The sequence below is a fragment of the Microtus oregoni genome, unplaced genomic scaffold, assembly GCF_018167655.1.
Source record: "Microtus oregoni isolate MIOR12 unplaced genomic scaffold, Mior012 000010F_ref0000083, whole genome shotgun sequence".
Lineage (NCBI taxonomy): Eukaryota > Metazoa > Chordata > Mammalia > Rodentia > Cricetidae > Microtus > Microtus oregoni.
In genome coordinates, this window is record NW_024543069.1 from 37,077,487 (window position 1) to 37,094,491 (window position 17,005).

Here is a 17,005-nt window from a genome sequence, read left to right on the forward strand (position 1 = left end):
CTTCTCCCCTCCCTCACATCCCCCCCCCCTCTGTCATATTACAGCTGGGGAAAATTCTTCGAAGCCCTTTCATGAAGTTCGTGGCACACGCCGCCTCCTTCATCATCTTTCTGGGTCTGCTTGTGTTCAACGCCTCAGACAGGTTTGAAGGTATCAGCACGCTGCCCAATATCACTGTTATTGACTACCCCAAGCAGATCTTCAGGGTGAAGACCACCCAGTTCACATGGACGGAAATGCTAATTATGGTCTGGGTTCTCGGTAAGTCTTTTTAGTTCCCTTATTTCTACCTCCCCCCCAAAAAATAGTTACTGAAATGATGCTATTTTCTACTAAAACTGTTAACACTATAGATGATGAGAACATCATATATGACTGTTAATTGTAAGTTAAATAAGAAAGGAACTGAACGATTCAGTACTAGATAATGCTGAAATATTGACACTGAGTTATTAGCATAGGCCTCACTAAACTGAAATCCTCGTGACTAGAGAGGCTTCGTCACCTATTTGTTTCAGGGATTTTAGGAGTGTTCTCATTTTCATGATGTTTGTTACAGATAACTCATTTTGAGTAGCTGTGTTTGGAGTACTGTGAGGGATAAATTCTCCTCCTTCTCAGGAGATGGGGCCACTCGGTGCCTTGATTTCTATCCCCGAGGCGTTCTGTGTTCTGTCCCCACCAGTGTGTCCTCGCTGCTCTTAGTGAGGAGGTCAGCTCTTCACTCCTTCACCTCATGGCCTCAGCCAGCTGTGGCCCTCAGTAACATGCATCCCACCACGGCCATAAACATAGCCCAAAACATCTGTACACAACAACACATCACAGTACCATAAGACTGGACATCTACATGTACAAAATCGGGATAATTTATTAAACTGGATATTTCATCTTTTTTTTTCGCTCAAATGACAGGTTTTTTTCTAGAGTTGGGTCTTTTTCTGATGATTTTCTTGGCCTCTCCAGTAGGTAGGGTAGTGGGAAGGGAAGTTAGAGGAGAGTGAATGTTCCTGGGTGACAGGACATGGTTTTTGTTACATGTCTGCAGTGAATTTCCCACTCCAGGGCTTACTCGTGCCCCTACATTACTGTGATCTGAATTAATTGGCCTCTTTGTTTTCCTAGACTCCCTTTTCTCTCCTCCTCCAAAACCCTCACAGAACAAAGTCTTGGACTGGCGCATCCCCTCGCTCCTCTCCTGTCCCCCTTGCTGTGTCATCTGCACGCACAGGGCTACCCAAGCGGCCATCCTGGCGTCATATATGTTTCTTTAAATTCTAACGTGGTGGAGTCCATTGGCTCCTAAGCGGCACCCAGCTCCACGGAGCCTCAGTGTCTGACCGCACCTCCCGTTGGTGCGGAGTTTCACCATTTCCCGGGTGTGGACAGAGTATTGGTTCAGCCCCGGCTGTAGACTCGACTCTACGGCTCTGGTTTCTTGTGCAGGGATGATGTGGTCTGAGTGCAAGGAGCTCTGGCTGGAAGGACCCCGAGAGTACATCGTGCAGCTGTGGAACGTGCTTGACTTCGGCATGCTCTCCATCTTCATCGCCGCCTTCACCGCCAGGTTCCTGGCTTTCCTGCAGGCCACGAAAGCGCAGCAGTATGTGGACAGCCACGTGCAAGAGAGCGACCTGAGCGAAGTCACGCTTCCGCCTGAGGTTCAGTATTTCACCTATGGTGAGTTGTTAGCTGCGGGGTCCCTTTACATTTCAGGAAGGGCATTTTGGGAAGAAACAGCTGGGGAGATGGTTCAGACAATAAAGGCTAGACTGACAACCGGAAATATAAGACACGGTACTCTCCTATCTGAGTTGAGGATGTTCCAAGATGCCGGAAACCATGGATGGAATCAAACTTTACATACACTGTGTCCTTTCACATATGAAAATACATGCTTGTGATAAAGCTTGGTTTATAAATTAGAGACTATTATTGATTAATAACCAATAAAACACAAAAAATTATAATGGTCTACGGTAACAAATTTCCCAGCATCCCTACTTTTGAGTTGTAGGATTGTTTTGAGTAAGATAAAAGTTTCTTTATCGCAGCCCCTACTGTGTAGAGACTGTCAGTCTGAGAAGCTCCACCGTTGCTCAGCCACTAAGGGGAAGACAGCCTATCGGCGTGGACACACTGAACACAGGGCAGAGGATAGGAGGGATGGTCCCACTGGAGACTTTAGATGGCTGGGCAGTCTAAAACACACACGTTGTCTGCTTCTGGGATTTGCTGTTTGATATTTCCAAACTACAATTGCTCATCAATCACTGAAATTATGGAATGCCAAGCCTCAGATTAATAGGCCACCACTGTCCTTAGCATGAGAAATGTGTAGAGTGTTTGTGGGCAGTAGGGAGAGCATGAGCTCTGGAATCTGAGAAGCTAGACGCTCAGGAACATGGGATAAGAGAAATGAAAATCCAGCAGAGGCAGGATATGGGAGCTAAAGTCCCAACACATGAGAAAGTTGGCGTGGGGACGGTAGACACTGGAGAGGGTGTTGTATCGTCCCCGTGGCAAGGACATCCAGGTGAAAGGACACTGATGGCTTCTTTGCCAGCACGAATCAGTATTATGCAGCTATCACTGGCAAGTTTTCATTATGGTTGTATGTTTGTCGGGCCTGCAATCCCAGCTACCCAAGAGGTTAAGGCAGAAGGACTGCAAGCTCAAAACCGGCCAGCCTTCACAGACCACGGTCAACCAGGGCGACTTAGTGGGCTCCTGCATGTGAATAGATGAAAAAATAATGAATTAATTAAATAAGTAAAGGCATGGGGATATTGCACAGTCCTAGAGTGCTTGCCTAACCCAAATGCCACAATAAATTAATTAAGATAGAATAAATTATTGTCTGGCATTCTTAAGCCTAAAATACAGGATTCCGAAGTGTCACGGTCGGGAGGAAAACCGTAAGTGTGTCTAGGACTCGGTGACGTGAGGAGAACAGATACTTTAACATCTGTAGGAAGTCTCCAAAAGATCCAGTATCGCAGTGCATGCAATTTAAACCCATCATCTGTTGTCATCGGCAAGCAAGAGTTTTCATGTCCTGAGGACGCTGGCTCAAAGGAGCAAATGGGCACCATTTATAGTTAAAGAATTTAAACCTTGTTTGGTAACATATTAGTTTTACTGTTTCTATAAGCTTTTTCTATAATATTCACGTTTATCCTTGTGTATTTAGTAACTTTTGGCTGGAGGGGAATTTATTAATTCAGACTTCCCTGCTTCCTATGTATGTTTTTTTTTAAACATTTCTAAGTCTTGATTTCTGTTTTTATGAAGAGAAATGACAGTGGGCCATTGAAGGCAGTGTCAGCAGATGTCAGGTTTGCTGTTGTGCATGTCTACAGGGCAGCCATTCTTTCGGCAACGACTGGGTTTGCGCAGAGTTAGCCGTCTGTTATTTCATTGCCCTGCCAGGGACCTGGAGCTGCTGTATGCTATTAGCGTCCTTACTCTGCATCTACCTCTAACATACTTATACTTCCTGGGAGCCTGCCGCATGGCTCACATCCCACAGGTTCAGCATCACGCTGACTTGTAATACTCTCCCGCCTTGCTGCTGAACATTTTACTAGCGTTAATTGATAGATGAACTGGATTTCAAAATAAGTTCCACTGAGGTTTTGCCCATCGCATGGCAAAAGAGCCAGTAAATAAAAGCTGATACCCACGGGGAGAGTGAATATCAATGGTCTCTTGTCCTGGGCACAGTCCGTGTCCGCGAAACATTGAATCTCCCTCTTTTGTATTTTATTCTGTTTCTGTGTCATGTGAGGCCTCCTTGGTGTCTTCATAATAGGGTTTTTTTCATCAATTGAAATAAAGATGCTGCTTCAAGTTTAACATTTAAAAATCATATCTGGACAGTTAATTAAATTGCCAGTCATTTCAACCGAAGCAAGAACCCCTTGTCTTGATAATAGGTCAGTTTTCAGTATTTGTTTTGCATAGTTAGGAATAAATTAAAAACCCCATTTTTTTTTCTCTTTCTCTCCCCTCTTCTAGCTAGAGACAAATGGCTCCCTTCTGACCCTCAGATCATATCCGAAGGCCTCTACGCCATAGCGGTGGTACTCAGCTTCTCCCGGATCGCATACATTCTCCCTGCCAACGAGAGCTTTGGGCCCTTGCAGATCTCCCTGGGAAGGACTGTGAAGGACATATTCAAGTTCATGGTTCTGTTCATTATGGTGTTTCTGGCGTTCATGATTGGCATGTTCATCCTTTATTCCTACTACCTGGGGGCCAAAGTCAATCCTGCTTTTACCACGTAAGTAAGACATCATCCTAAAAAGGTATAAAAAGAATGTCCAGTGGGTCCAGCAAGTGAAGAATGTCAGCTGTCATAATGAAGCCATTCTCGAGGGTAGAAAACCAATCCATCAAACCAGTGTCCATAGCCAGTCATACAGGCCATTGTCACAAAGGTCATGGGTCCACTCTTGGCGTTTAGTGAGATTTCACCACAAAAAAAAATTGATCAAGATTTGGAAAAATACCAGTCCGAAAGGACTATTTAAAGAAAATTGAATGGCAAATGTTTCACAGTGGATGTCTCTTATATAGACACTAAATTTAGCTTCGTCATTTTGAGGTCTCTTTCGGCTTCTATGTTGATGTGTCCATCAGTAGTGAGGACAGGGGATAAATAAGAGAAAGGATAGCTCCTCCGAAGAGAGCTCCTGCCCTGGAGATTCACCTCCTCTCCGAAGCCTTTCTTGATTACCCTCCATAGCCACTGTCACTGTAAGGTCCCCTGCCATGGAGCTACCCCAAATGTGAGGTTCTCTCTCTCACCCTTAGGCATTTGGTCATCGTGGATGGGGCCCTCCCTGTGTGCCTCAGCCCCTGCAGACAAGAACATCACAAACCCTCACCAGCTCCCCTTTGTCCCCCACAATGCCAGCTGCAAGCCAGCTACACAGTAAGTTCCCCGTGGATAGCACACAGAATCGTGTCCTTGGAGACATCGGGATTGAAACAGTTCTTGTAGTGCAGGCCTTAAAGGTTAAAGAGACCAGAGGCTCACTTTCTTGTAATAAATGACAAAACCCAAAGTCCCGACTCCATTAGTGACTAGACAGGACCTGTGCAGTTCCCTGCCTTCCGAGCCTCACAATAGTTCATACGACAGATTACATTTTTCTCTTCTCTTTTGAAGGGAGGCCTGGCAGCATAACGCAGTGGAAAGAATATCGGCTGGGAAGTCTGGCAGGCCAGGACTGCAGCACGGGTCTGCTATTTTCTAACTGCGCCCTTTGGTTAAATTACTGAACATTTCTCAGTGTCATTCCCCTCGTTTTTAAAAGAAGCATGATAGATTTTAAATAAGGTCGCTGTGAGGCTTACGTAAGGCTGGTTATGTAAAACCTCTTGCCCACAGTAGGAGCTCAGAGCTGCAGTGTCCCTCTTTTCCTGCACATACCCAGTCCACAGGGGCTGCACGGAGTCCAGGCAGGGAAGTCTGCAAAGGAACAGAGGAAGGGGTGGGAGGTGCCATGGCAGGTTTCATAAACGCAGAAACAGAGGCTAAACTGTGCTGTGCAGCCTCCTGCCTCCCCGTGCCATAACTTCACGCTCTAAAGTTTTAGAAACTTGCTCTCTATGGGAACAGAACCCTTTACTCTCAGCCCTCTGTCCCCAGGGACTAACAATACTTCTAGAACATACGAGATGCTTCAGCGATACTGGTTGAGTGGTTAAATGAATAAGTAAGTAAACGAGTATGGAAAACCGTGGGTCTTTAGGCTTCATTATGATTTAGAATCAGTTAAAAAATATTTTAAAGTACTGTTTTCATAAAGAGTTTCCTGGAGGGGGGAAAGAAAATTTTCCACCTGTGCTTCCTAATGAACTTGACCTGTGTGGCGTCAGAGGGTTCTTTATTCGCGTCACAGATCTGAAGGTCCTATGGCATCATGCACTAAATGCCAGTGGAGAAAAAGTCATGTGAGGGATAAAATTCGGTGCTCGGTGTGGCCAGGGCCTGCACACTACTTGTGCAGGAAGGACTGGGATGCCCTCATTCTGTGGTCTCCCTCCTCTTCCAGCTGAGCATGGTTTTCACAGAGGAGGTGGAGCCGGCTGCCACAATCTGTGTCCCACAGGCAGCCAACTGTGGATCAAATGATTCTTTTAAAAAACTGTGTCTATATTGAACATGCACGTTCCCTCCCTGCCAGTATTCCCTAAAGACTGTAGTGTTTTAAACACTTATTTGCATGGCTTTGCATTATATTTGTTACCGTAAGCAACCAAGACATGGGTTAAGTAATTCCAGGGATGATACCCTGGTAACCTGAAAGTACAGTACTATTTATTTGGGATTCCCTTGCACATCCTCAGACACTGGTACGCATGCGGATCTCAGGAACTAATTCCCCACAGATGATGCGGGATGACTGTGTGCTCTTGGGCCAAAAATTCAAACGGGGCTGTTTACAGTGAGAAGCCTCTCCACCACGGGCTGGCTGGCCCTCAATCTATACATTGTCTTTCATTCTTGGAAGCCATGGTTTGGGGTTTTTTTTTTTTTTTTTGAACACTTTCAGAGATTTCTTTTTTCCCCCCAAAAGAAGACTGTAAGTATTCATATAGCCCTCTCTTTAGTACTCAGATGACTAAGCAGGTCACACTTGCTGTGTTTCTTCTCTTCCTGCATCCTTGCTATCGTTTGTGTTATAAATGCATGCAGATAAATCTGCCTCGTTATCCCTAGTGCTGTACGCATTCTGCCGTCTGGATGCACCGAAGCTCTTCAGCCTGTTCCCTGGGCACTGAGTTTGTTTTTATTCAAGGTGCAAATTACTTCATGGCAAGTCATAATGAATGGTGCATCCTTTTTTCAAGTGGATGTTTAGCTTTAAACCTAACCCAGGAATTCTGATTTAAATTTCCAAACAATTTCCAAACTGCCATCCTTTTGGGGGGGAAAGCATGGCTATGGTGACGTCATGCCAGCTTTCTCCCGATGAGTGAAGCTGAGCGCTGACACCAGCTCCTGAAAACCTCAGGGAATACCTGCTAAGTACAGTAACAATATGGACATGGTCTCATATACCTGGAATCCTGCCACTGAGAAGCTGGACTGGATGCAGGAGGACCACTTCAAGGCCAGCCTGGGCCACATAGTGAAATATTGTCTCAAAAAAAAATTGAAAAGTAATATATCAGAACAATTATTCTAGTTTTAAAATCTATGTTAGAAGCAGTTATTAGGGAGCTAGAGAGACGGTTTAGCAGTTAATAGCTCTTGTTGCTCTTGCAGAAGACCTGGGTTCGAGTCCCAGAATCCACAGGCTTAGTAACTCCAGTTCCAGGGTATCCGGTGCCCTTTTCTGACCTCCACAAGCACAGTGTGGAGAGACATGCATGTAAACAACACCGGTACACATGAAGTAAGCAGTAATAGCTTTTGAAAAAGCAATTGTTCGGAGTTTACGATGATAGTATTTTATAGGAATATTTTACATCTGTCCAGCATCAGATACTAACTTGGTTTTATTTTTTAACACCGGAAGCTATTCATTACTGTGTTTAATTTTTCAACAGTGTTGAAGAAAGTTTCAAGACTTTGTTTTGGTCCATATTTGGACTGTCTGAAGTGACTTCTGTGGTCCTCAAGTATGATCACAAATTCATCGAGAATATTGGATATGTTCTTTATGGAATATACAACGTAACCATGGTGGTCGTTTTACTCAACATGCTAATTGCTATGATTAATAGCTCATACCAAGAAATCGAGGTAAGTGTTTCCCACCCTCTGTGTCTCAGAAGTTTTAAGTAAACTATTACCTAGAAATACTGGCTGCAGGGGGATTACTACTCCTAGGCCACCCAGCCCTGCCCCTGGTAGAGGATATGGCAGTTGAGTGGATTATGTTCTTAAGGCAAAATATTCCATCCCTGGAATCCACCCTTCTTTGGGCTCTGGATCTGTTGGTTCCATGGCCTTCTTCAGTGGTTTATACTTTTTTTAATGTCTTTCTCATTTAGATATAGTGTCCTTGCTTAGCCATGTGCTATCTCCACCAAACAGCTATGCTTGTCTGGGGTGTTGAAAACAGTGTCTCATTCTCCAGCTGACTTCCCAGGACCTCACTTTGTCACCCAGTCCTCCCACTCAGGGTGTTCCTTCTGCGCCATGTTCCCGGGTGTGGGGATAACAGGTGTGCAGCACCCCACCCAACTTCTACCTGTGCTTCAGCGATGGATGTCCCTTACATAGCATCCTCAGCACAGAGGGCAGGCATATTAGCTATCTTTTCGTTGCTGTGACGAGAATCAAAATAAGGGAGGAAGAGTGTGTTTGGGCTGACAGTTCAAGGGTACCATCCATCATGCCAGAGAGAGCAGCAGCTTCAGGCAGCGGCTCACACTGCCTTCTCAGCCTGGACACAGACGAGGACGAGCATCCATCCTCAGCCCATTTTCTCCACTTGATGCAGTCCTGAGCCACAGCTACCCGCATTTACGGCAGACCATTCCCACCTACGTAAACTCTAAAAACTCCCCGACACGAGTGCCCCAGGGTTTATCTCTTAGGTGATCCTGTCACAGTGCTAACCAGTATTAACCAGTACAGCAGGTCCTGCAGAGCCAAAGGCACAGCACTGCGGATGCCTATGTGTGGGGTGACATCAGTGCAGCCTCTGCGGACTGCGGGAACCCGCTTGCTATACATACCTGCAGCCCTGCTTCATGTCCTCTGTCAGTGAGGAGGCTTGTGCCAAGCACCGTGGGGACCACAGGGAACAGAAAACGGTGGAGACGAGTCCTGGCCTCTGTGGGATATGTGACATTTGAGGACATGCGGTACAAGCACAAACTTCAAAACGTAACTGATCCAGTGAAGTGTGCTGGCGAACGTCTGTTATCCGGCACTTAGGAGGAAGTGGCAGGAGGCTAGCCTAAGCTACGGTGTGAGTCCCAGGCCAGCTTGTGCTACTGTGAAATCCTCAAAACAAAACAAATTAAGATGAATGAAGCAAAAATCAGTGTATCTAAATGCCATTTCCCCCTTTGCCTTCTAGAGTAAGATGCATGACTTCTATAGCAACCTGGGGTAATGGGCCTGGGAGAGGAGGGAGGGTGCCAGGGAATGAGAAGAAGCGTGATGAATTGAAGGAATGGCTGGCGTGACAGAGGGAGACAGTGATTAATAGTTTTATCCTTCTTTGACCCTGAATTTTTCCTGCCTTTTTGCTTTGCCTTGGAACAAAGAACAGGAAGTGCTGGTTACATCTAAGTAGGTGCAAACAGAGAGGTGTGAAAGAGAAAGCATTTGAGTAGCATATGTGTGAGTCTATATTATGTAAACATGTGGGAATTACATGCCAATATGTGTAATTAATTCCTTAACTCTTCAAAACATAATGTAGTTACTCTAAAAATATGAGTCAGGTCTAGAATGTCTAGTAAAATCTAGTAACTGTGGGACTGGAGATGCCTTAGAAGTTAAGAGCGAATGCTGTTGTTGAAGAGGGCCAGACTCTAGTCCCCTGAACCCACATCAGGCAGCTTACAACTCTGCAATTGTAACCACACTCCTCTCTTCTGGCCACCACAGGTATATGTGCACGCACTAAAGTAAAAATAAAATCTTTAGGATTTCGTAACTACTTTAACAGTGAGCTTTGTCTTGTGCCAGGATGACAGTGATGTGGAGTGGAAGTTTGCACGGTCAAAGCTTTGGTTATCCTATTTTGACGACGGGAAGACACTGCCTCCGCCCTTCAGCCTGGTCCCTAGCCCAAAATCCTTTGTTTACTTCATCATGCGGATCACTAACCTTTCCAAATGCAGGAGGAGAAGACTGCAGAAGGACCTGGAGTTGGGAATGGGTAACTCCAAGTCCAGGGTAGGTATTGAGAACACGCCAAGATCCTAAAACAAATGCTTCATGTCTTTCCCCTTGTCTTTTGACGCCTGTTCGTTAATTTCCATGTGTGAACTCACACAATATTGAAGGTAGCTGTCTATTCTGTGGTCTCTCATAGACTAATACTATCTGCAGAGTGTTTCAAATAGTCACTTAGTCTATGTCCTATTTGGTGGGGGTCAGCTTCTCATGTAAACCCCCATAACATAAACAAGCAAATGAGAAGCAAGCTATTGCCACAAAATGCTTTGACTCTGTGTGCCCCACGCTTTCATCCGGCCACTCTGAAGTTAACCCTAACTTCCGGTCTCCCCTGGCATATGCACGTTCGCTAGTGCTATATTTAGAGAGGCTGAGCAAAGTCATCTTCCTATAGTGCCATAGACAGGAGCCTGGGCATTTTCTCAGTAGCAATGGATGCCCTTCGTAAGCAGGAACAAACGCCTCTGGGTTATGGTGGGACTTTGTCACTATGAACTTAGCTTCCATATATAGTGTGGGGGTAGGAGACACAGTGTTACAGATGTATTTAAAATAACAGGGAGCAAAGCAGACGGGAACAAATGTGTGAGATTCAAACACCGTTTCTGTCTAAAATTAAAAATGGGGTCCGGCATAATGGTGCATGCCTGTAATCCCAGCGCTTGGTAGACTGAGGCAGGAAGATACAAAGTCAGAAGTCAGGTTGAGCTACATTGCAATTTTGAAACCAGATGGGACTAGAGTGAGATTCTGTCTTAGAAGAAAAATATGAAAATGGTGTCCAGCTATAATACTATAGACACCCAGGGAAACAATAAAACCCAAGTCTTCTTGAGCAAAGGTAGAAGCTTTTTCTCTGTTGAAACTGGGGGAAAGACAAGATGGATGCAATTTAATCCCTTATGTTTTAAGGTAGACCTGTGTTTTCAAGAATTGTAATGACCCTAGAATCTTACTTCTACCAAAAGTGACCTTGCGCTGGGAGTGAGGTTCTGTGACACAGAACCTCCAAGATTGCACAGGGTTCTCAGTTTGAACCCCAGCACCGAAAAAAAAAAAGCTTAAAAGGAAGTGGTTATTTAAGGCTGTTTGTGTGACGTGGATGTGATCTCTCACTGCTCTCAGACTCTGCGTCAGTGGCTGGCTGTCCGTGCCTTGTTCAAATAACATCTCACAGATACACTGAGTTGCCGCGGCGCGCGAGGAGGCGAAGCTGCTGGGTTAGGCTGGGTCTGAGCTCTGGCTCATCAGCAAGTCTCACAGATAAATGGCCTCACTGAAAAGAGGCGATCCACATGGCTTCTGTGTGAACTGAATGGGATTACTCTCCTCCGGCTCCTCCGGCTCGTCCTCGTCAGATCCCACACCGTTCTGCTGTGTGTTTGGACCTGGCGCAGTAGTGTGAGGCAGATATCCTTAGCTCAGTTTTATAGCTGAGACACCGGAAGCCACACAGATCACTTGTCCAGCAGCCAGTGCAGGGCATATTGAGGTTTTTCCATGCTTTGCCCTATTCGGTCAGTGGGGGTAGCCAGCTCCAACATCCTGGGTAGCTCCACCTACTGTTAAGATTAACAGTGTTTTGATAAATGTTTTGTCGCTTTGGGGAAGCTCAGCTTCTTAAGTCTTTATTAGCCTCTCTAACGTGGGGCTTACAATGTCACATGCCTCAGAGAACATATCTTGAAGTTTTCTTTTTGTGGGCAGCAGAGTTCATGGATCTTGTACCTGAAACGGTTAGTGTAGATGGTGGCTACCAAAAGCCAGGTAATCAGAGTTCTTAGACCTCTCCGAAGGCGCACAAAGTGAGCTGGCCACAGGGTGCTCACTCCTGTCATGTTGAGGCATTACCAGGAGGAAAGAACTTTTTTTTCTCAGCTAGGAGAGCCTACCTTGGCCTCAAAGCTGACCTTGAACTTATGATCCTCCTGCCTCACTCTCCCCAGCTTCTGGGGTTCCAGGCATGTGCCACTACATCAAGCTAAAGCTTTTCGATCTTACTCGTGGGCATAGACTTCCTTCATTAAATGAATTAAATAAAAAGTCAAAGAAATGCCAATTTTTTTGTTGCTGCTCTGTTTTAGAGGAACGTTAAGAAATGTTTCCCTGCTGGAGCAGCTAAGCTCAGTCAGCAGGCAGATACTGACCCCTAGTGGCGGAGGGGAAAGTAACATCATCAAGGGCAGGTCCTGAATTGCCAGTGAGGCTCAGGAGGTAGAGAAAATATAATTGGGTGGGGGAGGGAACTTTTGAATCACGTGGTATACATGGCAGCTTGCCCTTGAAGGATGGGAAGTCCCTGCTCATGCCTGCGTGAATAGGGACAGGGGTATGGTCCCTTCTAGTTTTCTGCTCCTACCTACTCAAAACTTAAGACAAGAGAGAGAGAAAGGATATGAGATAGATAGATAGATGATAGATAGATTGATAGATAGATTGATAGATAGATAGATAGATAGATGATAGATAGATAGATAGATAGATAGATAGATAGATGAGACAGAAAATCAAGCTCCATTCTTGAACCCAATTCAAGAGTAAGGAAAGATGTTTGGGAAGAGGAATTACTTTAGGTGATATTGTAGGGCTTCAGAATGCTTTTAAGGCTACCAACACCTGTGATAGCTTCTGTTCAGCTTTAGGAGAGAAACTTGGGCTCAGCAGCCAATTAAAGCACTTCAGAAGCATTAGGGTTCTGGATAGTAAATGTTGCATGACCCCAGGATAACTTATGCTAGGTAGGGGCCAGCTTCTACGATACGTTCTTAATAAACAGCTCCGTTACACTGCGTTTTGTCAATGCTTTGACGGAAGGGAACGTGTCTCTCACATGGATGTTTGCATTTGGGTATATTTAACCGCCTCATAAACGCCAACCCATACAAAATGTTCCTCAGAAGGGATGACTCCAGAAATGCCAGCCAAGAGAATCAAATAGACTATATTTCTTATTCCAAATGATTGTATTCTAATTTACTAGGTTAATTGTATTTTTTCCTAGTTAAACCTCTTCACTCAGTCTAACTCGAGAGTTTTTGAATCACACAGTTTTAACAGCATTCTCCATCAGCCAACCCGCTACCAGGTAAGCACTCCTCAGTCCTTATCTATTTCCCTAACCATTGTGTGTGGTTCCTGTGTGTCTCTCTGGATGTGTGGAGTAATGCATCCTAAATTAGACTGTAAAGCCATACAGAACAGGGAGAGGAGGGCATTGGGGACTTCAAAAATCAGAGTTCAACCTTTTTTTGTGATCCTTTTCTTTGTCTCTCTTTTTTGGTTGTTAAAGAAGAGATTTTGTTGTTTCTTTAGTTCTTATTTTTTTTAAGATTAAAATTCTTTATTTCTTATTTTCTTTTTTTATTTCTTATTTTCTTAAGATTGAAATGTGAACTCAAAGCCTTGTCCATGATACTACCCTGTTTTTGTTGTTGTTGTTGTTTATTTTATTTTATTTTGAGCCAGAGTCTCACTAAGGTTCCTGGCTTGACTTCCAACTCGGGCAGGTTATGGATTTTCAGTCCTCCTACCTCAGTCTCTCCAGAAGCTGGGAATGAAGGTCTGTGCCACCAGGCTCAGCAAGAAGGGTTGCTTTTGCAGTGTTGACAATGAAGTATTTCTATGGTTTTTAAAAGTTAGATTTATATATTTTATGTGAGAGTGTTTTGCCTATGTGTACATATGTACACCACATGAATGTTTGGTGCCCACAGGGGTCAGAAGAGGGCATTGAGTCCCCTGGAACTGGGGTTACAGATGGTTGTAAACCACCACATGGGTACTGGGACTCGAACTTTGATCATCTGCAAAAACAAGAACACTTAACCACTCAGTCATTGCTATAATTGCCAAAGAACAGATATTTGCATTAGCCCTGCCCTGGAGGAAGGAGTAAAAAATATTAGAATATTAGGATTATATTAGAATAGTGATGCTCTCATATGAAAACACTAGTGTGAGTTTCACTAGGTTTGATTTCCATGAAATCTATTTTGTGAATGATTGCTATTGTTTTGTCAGTACAACCTTAAAATATCTTTTGAATGGTGATGTTATATGCAGATTTGGACACTGTTATCTAGCACGGAAGAGGCTATAGTTCTCTGTTTCATCTGGCTAGTCATTTTGACCCTCGTGGCTTTAGAGTCTAATGTGTCTAAGGTGTAGAGAGGATCAAGACATTTATAGCATCTGTGGCATTAATCAGTGAGAATAACCCACCTCTGTGTACTGTTTCCTTAGAAGAGAGAAACTTGGCAAACCGGATTGACGGTTGATTGTTGAAGCCGTTCTTTGTTTTGATGACTTTACAGTCTGTTAGATGGTGGTGCTTAGTTTATTTCATCCCCATCTTCAACGGATAGAAATAAAGCCAGGATTTTTATTTCAGCCTAACAGAAATAGTCAAGTGTTTTTACTGTGTGTTTATCGTGGATGAACTTGGCCATGTTATGTTTGATGATCTACATGCCCTTCTTGATGACTTTCCAATTAAGAGGAATGTTTAATAGTTAAACTATCAACCTTTACCTGTGATCTGAGCTAAGGATGTTTTTACCAGTGTGTGAATGCCTTCAATTGTTTTAGCTGTTATTTTCCTGCACTGGACTTTTTAATTTTTGGAGTCAACTTGACAAGCTCTTGTGGCTTTGGGAATTTATGTGCTATTAAAATATCTAGTATGTAATGACCTTTAAACTTATATACATTCGGTTCTTTCACTTTTCATATGAAATAGTCAATGCATGTAGAATATACTTGAATGTAATGATGCCTGAAGGTCTAGATTTATTTTTTTTCTGGATGATTATGTCCATCTAGGGTCATTACGTTGAATATTGTTTGTTTTCTGTTGACATTTCATTTACTAAATTCCTATAGCTGGTTGACTTATTCTTAGGTGGGTGTTTTGTATTAGGCTCCGTTTTCTGTCTATGAATGCTATGTGACCATACATAGTTTAAAACAAAGTCAAACAAATCGTATGCAAGTTGATATCCGTCTTTTCTTCAGGACTTTTATTTTGCAAGATTACCTGGCTATTCTTTTGTTTTGTTTTGTTTTAGTTAGCCTGTCTAGTTCACACAATCTCTGGCTGGTGTTTTAAGGAAGATCGGGTTAATGTTTCATGACTTGACTCTTTCTGGTGTCTCTTTTCTGGATTTTTATTTTGTGTGTGTGTGTGTGTGTGTGGTTGATTGGTTGGTTGGATGGATGGATTTTTCTGATGTTTATTTGGTTTGATTAATCAGAGGTAACGTCTTCTATAGTTCAGATCGTCTTCAAACTCAGTATGTAGAAGAAGTTGGCCTTGAACTCCTGATTCTACTGCCTCTGCCCACTGGATGCTAGAATTTACAGGTGTTTGCCATCATGCCCAGATCTGTACAGGCCCTTGTGTCTTGTATCATTATCTGTAACATATTCAGTTGGTTAAAAAGTCTCCCAGAATGGTTAAACAGCAACTACTGAAGGGCTAAAAGACGATAGAATGAATTATTATTTCTTCTTATGTTCAAGAGCTCAGGTCACCAAGCCCTTCTGGAATGTGGCTGAGAGTGTCTGATGAGACCCAGACCTTCTCTGTCTATTGCTGTTTCTGTGACAAAGGGCGTGTACCACTGAACCTGACTTTAAACACAGCAAATTTTGAAAGGGAAAGTTTTATGCCTCTATACATAAATTTCCCTGAGGTATCTTGTTTATTTTCCCTTTTGGTGAGGTTTCGTTAAGAAGAAACTTTGCTCAGACTGCCTCTAGAGACTCTTGAACTCCAGAAGAATTTTACAGGAATCTATTTTCCATCATTGTCCCTTTAGGCTGTGAGTGCAAAATTCCATAGACATTTCCTAAGCATAGTTTCAAGAGACGTAACTATCTCGCAGCATCTTACACTAGAGCATGTGGAAGTTTAGCTTCCCGGCTTTACTAAATAATACCACTAGCCCCTAACATATCTAAGCAGCAACTGCATGTCTTGATCTACGATGGTTTGTGGGTCGAGTACTGTGACCTGTCATGGAGCTGGAAAACAGAAACTCATGCGTTCTTTAGGATCACCCATCTGCTAAACAAAGGCTTTTTATCAAGCTCAGGTGTTCTCTCTTTACTCCCAACATGCCTGCCTCACCTTAACTCTTATTTGTGTATGCGTGTTGTATGTTCATGCAGGTATGCGTGTGTGCAAGTGTATATGTGTGTGAATGTGCCAGGTGTCTTCCTGGGTCACTTTCCACCTTATCTCTGAATGAACTCATAACTGTGGGTTTGGCTAGATGGCTGACCAGAGAGCCCTAAGGACCCACCAGTCTCCCCCTCCCTCCCCTCAATGGTTTCATGAGGATGCTGTAAACCTGAACTCAGATCCGCATTCTTTTTTCAAGGTCTCTCTTTGTAGCCCTGGCCATCCTGGATCCGCATTCTTTTTTCAAGGTCTCTCTTTGTAGCCCTGGCCATCCTGGAACTCACTCTGGAGACCAGACTGGCCTTGAACTCAGAGATTTGCCAGCCTCTGCCTCTTGAGTGCTGGAATTAAAGATATGTGCCACCACACCCATCCTAGGGCTTCATTCTTACACAGCAAGTGCTTTACCAATTCAGTCATTTCCCCACCTTAAGTTTTAAGAAGTTTTAGGCTAAGCGTGGAAGCAAGTACACATCTGTAATATCAATATTTATGAGGCTAAGAAATGAGTATAGTGGATTTGAGGTCAGACTGGGCTACATAACCAAGACTTTGTCTCAAAGCAACAACAATGCCGCCTTTAATCCCAGCACTCGGGAGGCAGAGGCAGGCTGATCTCTGTGAGTTCGAGACCAGCCTGGTCTACAAGAGCTAGTTCCAGGACAAGCTCCAAAACCACAGAGAAACCCTGTCTCGAAAAACCAAAAAGAAAAAGAAAAGAACAACAACAACAACAACAACAAAAGTTTTATTCTTTGGTAAGAGGTTTCTAAGAAAATCATTTTACAGAAGATTGTTTTAAATCTATACTTACTTAGTCTTACTTTCTTTGGCAACCAAGGTGCTCACAGCGCGTGGATGTTTATTTACTTATCATGACCATATTATGCCGCTACACCTTGCTTTAGTAAGTGCTAATGTTTTGACATGTTCTTTTGTCA

General features: G+C 43.8%; 1 protein-coding gene across 3 annotated transcripts in view; it reads left to right on the forward strand.

Annotated features, from left to right (window-relative positions):
- Positions 1-17,005, forward strand: part of Trpc3 (transient receptor potential cation channel subfamily C member 3) — a 68,485-nt gene that overhangs the window by 40,170 nt on the left and 11,310 nt on the right. Inside the window, exons 5-10 of one of the 3 annotated variants that reach the window (XR_005974944.1) lie at positions 45-261; positions 1,447-1,680; positions 4,021-4,285; positions 7,567-7,762; positions 9,668-9,877; positions 12,929-12,965. Coding sequence is in view for 2 of the 3 variants with exons in the window: in XM_041659582.1 (XP_041515516.1) it covers positions 45-261; positions 1,447-1,680; positions 4,021-4,285; positions 7,567-7,762; positions 9,668-9,877; positions 12,882-12,965 (1,206 nt within the window). In the remaining variant the exon portion in view is untranslated. Of the gene's footprint in view, positions 1-44; positions 262-1,446; positions 1,681-4,020; positions 4,286-7,566; positions 7,763-9,667; positions 9,878-12,881; positions 12,966-17,005 lie in introns of all 3 variants that reach the window. The other 2 variants (XM_041659582.1, XM_041659583.1) reach the window with 2 other exon arrangements.